At 48.8% G+C, this 4,899-nt stretch overlaps 1 protein-coding gene across 1 annotated transcript; it reads right to left on the reverse strand.

Moving 5' to 3' along the window:
• Positions 1-515: 515 nt before the first annotated feature.
• Positions 516-3,497, reverse strand: LOC125509774 (beta-glucosidase 30-like). Its single transcript, XM_048674807.1, has 7 exons — positions 3,242-3,497; positions 3,095-3,161; positions 2,844-2,902; positions 2,679-2,754; positions 2,467-2,544; positions 2,272-2,359; positions 516-1,822 (listed from the first exon to the last, which is right to left on the reverse strand). The coding sequence occupies exons 1-7, from the start codon at positions 3,422-3,424 to the stop codon at positions 817-819; spliced, it is 1,557 nt and encodes a 518-aa protein (XP_048530764.1). The 5' UTR covers positions 3,425-3,497; the 3' UTR covers positions 516-816.
• Between the last annotated feature and the right edge of the window lie 1,402 nt (positions 3,498-4,899).

The raw sequence follows: 4,899 nt of genomic DNA on the forward strand, positions 1-4,899 counted from the left end.
CGTTTGGTCCCATTTTTTCCTTTTCTTGTTTTTACTTTGTGTATCTATTTTTTAGATATTCTAAAATTTATTTAAATACATACATTTATTTTTTAATTAAATTTACCTCTAAATAAATATATTTTCAATTTTGATTTACTTAAAAAACATTAATGTCACATTTAAAAAATGTTTATGCAGTGTAAATAAAATGTTTGTGCAACTTCAGAAAAAAGTTGATAGCATTCAGAAAAATGTTCATGAAATTTAAGAAATGTTCAGGCATTTCAAAAATATAATCATGGAGTTTTTTGAAAATGTTTGTACAATGTAAAAAATGCATGTGTAATTCAGAAAAATGTTCCATAATATTGAAAAATATGTTTCTGCTTTTCGTTAGTAAAATGTTTGTACAGTCTAAAACAATGCTGGCGCTATTTAGAAAAATGTTTCATACCACTAAAAAAGCTCATTATATTTAGAAATTATGAACAATATGATCAAAGTCTTAGAAACAACCACGAGTCTACGAGTGCTGGCTGGGGAACAACAATCCTCAATCTCATTTTTTTTTTATTTCTTCGGACGATCAACGGCCAAATGCGGCAGACGCTTATTCACAGCCATGACTCATGCTCAACACCCCCCGCATAAATAAAATTAAAATTAAAATTAACAGCACTAAACATCTTCAAGTACTGTTAATAACGCCGACACTGTCACCGTGACTCAAACTCACAACACACAAATCATGCACGCACGCAGCATATGCAGATACTAAAAACGAACGCCACCTGAGCTAAGACCAGCCATGCGCGCATGCAGATGGATCATGGATCATTTCTTGAGGAATCTGCCCATCCATTTGCTGGATTCCTTGGGGTAGCGCTTGAGCGTGTTGCGGTCGACGTAGATGAGGCCGAAGCGGTCCTTGTACCCGTCGCCCCACTCGAAGCAGTCCATGAACGTCCACGAGAAGTAGCCCTTGATGTTCACCTTCTGCTTGATTGCGAGGTTGAGGAAGAGGAGGTGCTTGTAGTGGTAGTTGATCCTGGCGGGGTCCTTGAGCGCCTCCCTGATGGGCAGCGAGCTGTTGTTGCCCTCGTCGATGCCGTTCTCCATGACGTAGACGGCCGGGTTGCCGTACCTGCGCTTGGCGTAGAGCATGAGCTCGTGGATGCCCGGCGGGTAGACGAAGAGGAACTCGGTGTAGGCCTGCGGGCCGAGGGCCCTGCCGTTGCGGAAGCCGGTGACGTTGGAGCGGTTGTCGGCGTCGTAGGAGCCTCGGAGGAGCGCGTTGGCCGGGGCGGGCGTGGCGATGGCGTAGTAGGTGGTGTAGTAGTTGAGGCCGAAGAAGTCGTAGGAGCCCCTGAGCGCCGCCTTCTGCTTCGGGGTGAAGCTCGGCAGCCGGGCGCCGAGCCAGCTCCTCATGGACGCCGGGTAGTCGCCGTGCACGATGGGGTCCATGAACCACCCCAGCATGAACTCCACCCGGCGCTTGGCGGCGTCCTTGTCGGCGGTGGAGTTGGTGTAGGGGAGGTACCAGTGGCACACCAGCGTGATGCCCACCTCGCCGCCCTGCGCCTTCTGGTACTTGCGCCGGTACAGATCGACGGTGGCGGCGTGGGCCAGCAGGATGTTGTGCGTCACTATGTAGGGCTCCCGGGCCGAGTCGCCGGCGCCGCATGACTTGGAGACGTGCGGCGAGCACCGCCCTGGCGCGAACACGCCGGTGGCGTAGCCGTACGTGCTGTACGTCCATGGCTCGTTGAACGTCGTCCAGTGCTTCACCCGGTCGCCGAACTCGTTGTAGCACACGTCGCTGAAGTCCACGTAGTCCTTCCTGCGCCATGCATCATCCGTTCTTCGATTAATAATTCAATTGGATTCGATTGAGATGCTCATGCTTCATGCATGCATGCATGCATGGCCCATCTTCACTGCACGTTACGCTCACGGCGAAATTGTTAATGTTATCACTTATATCAGGATCAGACTGTTCGTTCAGGCCTCGTTTGACTCAGCACGGATCTTAACCAGAGCGTTTACCGGCGGTATTATTCTGCACAAACTTTCTGCTGGTTGGTATCTCTCCAGCAATTTTGTACTACTACTTGTTCTTTTTGGAAACTCAGGCTTTATGTCATTCTGTACGACTAGGAACTGTTAATAAAAGTTTTTTTTTCGTATTTTGCGGGAAGGGATTGTTTATAAAGTTGATTGATGTTATGGCACATGTTACTATTGAAACTGTTTAAAGGAGATGTCCTGTGATTTGACTGCGTCACTTACACAATCTTTTCACTGAGGAAGCCACCGTATTTGTCCTCTAGCCCCAGGGGTGTGTCCCAGTGGTGCAGTGTCACATATGGCTTCAACCCTACCATGTGGAAGAAGGGAAAACAGTTAATTTCTTGGTGAAAAACAGTGTAAGGTATAGTACAACAAATTATTTTAAGCCAATAAGAGAGAGAGAGAGAGAGAGACCTTTAGCTATGACCTCATTGATAAGTCTGTTGTAAAATGCAATCCCCTCTTTGTTCACTCCTCCACTTAGTGAACCAGCTGCGAGTAGTAAACCAGACAGAGAGATGATAATTAAGTTGATAAGTTTTCTTTTTTGCGGAATTATAAAATTGATAAGTTGCCTGAAGGCAAATATAATTGGAGTGTTTTTTCTCTCGTAATCTGGCACGTACTTGGCAGGATCCTGCTCCACGCGATGGAGAACCGGAAGGCATCCATGTTCATGTCCACCACCAACTTCAGATCCTCCTGTAATCACGGATCGGAGCCAGGTTAATTATTTTCGAAAATTAATGTCGAACGCTCTACGCTGCCGCATGAACAGGACAGTAGCTCACCTTGTACCGATGGTAAAAGTCTAGCGCCACGTCTCCGTTGCCACCGTCTGCAATCTTGCCTGCCGTGCAACAACCATACGGTTTTTACTTTTTTACTGACTGATAATCTCAAGCTTAAAACTGATGTCTGTCTTTGGAGAAGAGAGAATATTTGAGCCTAACTAGCACTGCTTCTCCATGACTTGGTTCATCAGGAGTACGTATATGGGAGGAAGCCGCAATGGTGAAGATCGATCGGTCAGAGCGTGTACCTGGAGTATGGGCGAACTTGTCCCACACCGTCGGCCCCCGGCCACCTTCCTTGACGGCGCCTTCGTACTGCACGCAAGCCATTGCCGATGAGTAAGCACGTGGTAATGCATCTACCATCGGTACGTGGCTGGAGCGCATGCACGGACCTGGTAGGCGGCGGAGCCGGTGCCGAAGACGAACCCCTTGGGGAAGCTGTGCCTGCTAAACGGCGCCTTCACCGGCGTAGCCGGGTGGGCACCGCCGCCCGCCGAGGCATGGGCGCCGCCGCCGCTGGACGCGAGCGCCAGGAGGGCGAGGAGGAGAGCGGGGAGAACCTGGCGCTTACCCATGAATTCTCCCTGCTGCCTCCCACCCGCTGGACACTGCGGCCAATGGGATGAATGGTTGCCTATGTGCCGCGCGCACCCTCCTCCGTTATATAGGGAGCTGGCTCGAGGCGTCCATGGCCTGGCTCGCTCTACAGAGAAAATCGTCCGTGGACCATGAGCACGTCGTAGCCCGGATACGGCGGGAGCTGGCGGGCGGGTCCGGCTCACAGGCCACAGCTGGGAGGCGATCGCCGTCCGACTCGGGCCAACAGTGGCACACGTGCGCGTCGTGTACCTCGCGCTGGATTTTTATTCCTTTTCTCGAAACGGAGTGGACCTCCATCGATCGTGGTGAGGAGTTCATGGGCTCATGGCTGTTGGTTAGATGGGATCTGGTGACGGGATAGAACCAATCACATGCGGCGCGGTGATCGCAGCGGTGTTCCAACAGTGTCTTTGCCGTTTCGGGTGAGCGGGTTGTGTTGCCGCGATCGGCCGGGGATCCAGATTTGCCGGGACGAAGTGGACAGGACGGGACCAGATGGAGCCGATAGCTAGGGAGACATCCATGCATGGCCTGACGGACGAGCAACTTGGCAGCTTAACTCAAGAGAGAAATGGCGAAGCAGATGCAGAGAAGGAAGGGAAACAACTGCGGTAAGGCCAACTTCACCGCGCGACCCTAAACGGACGTCCGCTTTGCCTGAATTCTGTCCGTTTGGATAGGGTAATAGAGTTGTGTCCGGATCATTTCTGAGATGCGCTGGCCGTGCGCCCAACGCGCGGACGCATCCCGACCACATCCTGTCCGTATATTTTTTTCTTTGCAAGGCCTTAAACTTTTTTTTCATCATTCATTCTTGGTACATGAAAATACATCACCAAATTTTAACTAGAAAAGTAAGACCAAAGAAAACAAGAATCACAAGAATATATTTTAGGCCCTGTTTGGTTCATAAGTCCTAGGATTTTTTTAGTCCCAACTTATAAGTCCCAAGTCTCTAAAAAGTACCTACCTGTTTGGTTCCTGGGACTTAACATGGACTAAAAGACCATACTATAATTATAAGTCTCTATAAGTCCCTCATTGAGAGTCTTATTTCATAAGTTCCAAATCCCCACTTTAAGTCCCTATAAGTCCCTCCTGTTTGGTTTAGATGGAACTTATAGGGACTTTTTTAAGTCCCTAAACCAATAAGTTCCTGAAAACAAACACCCTCTTAGAAGATATCCAACTTCCATAACTGCTTCTGTAAGTTGGATTAGTGTCTTCGCGATGCATTCATTGTTGATCTGCGGAGGAGCCGCCTCCATCTTGCGTGTTTCTTTTCTTCTTCGAGTCTAAAGAAGTAGAGGTTGCTTCCTCGCATCTAGTCTCGTGTCTAGCCTCTAATCTAGCAACAAGTGCACTTGTCTCATCTACAACCTCTATGCTAGTTAAAAATGCACAAACATCTACTAAATTGCGCTCTATCAATATATCGATGTACTCTTGT

This window comes from Triticum urartu, chromosome 5, assembly GCF_003073215.2.
Source record: "Triticum urartu cultivar G1812 chromosome 5, Tu2.1, whole genome shotgun sequence".
NCBI classification, from domain to species: domain Eukaryota; kingdom Viridiplantae; phylum Streptophyta; class Magnoliopsida; order Poales; family Poaceae; genus Triticum; species Triticum urartu.

Bases quoted from the DNA above. Each gene is read 5' to 3' on its own strand.
- LOC125509774 (XM_048674807.1), bottom strand. From the start codon at position 3,424: ATGGGTAAGCGCCAGGTTCTCCCCGCTCTCCTCCTCGCCCTCCTGGCG. The intron at 3,162-3,241 runs GTCCGTGCATGC...GCTTGCGTGCAG, and splicing joins CCGGCTCCGCCGCCTACCAG to TACGAAGGCGCCGTCAAGGA. The intron at 1,823-2,271 runs GTAAGTGACGCA...TGCATGGCGCAG, and splicing joins TTCCTCAGTGAAAAGATTGT to GAAGGACTACGTGGACTTCA.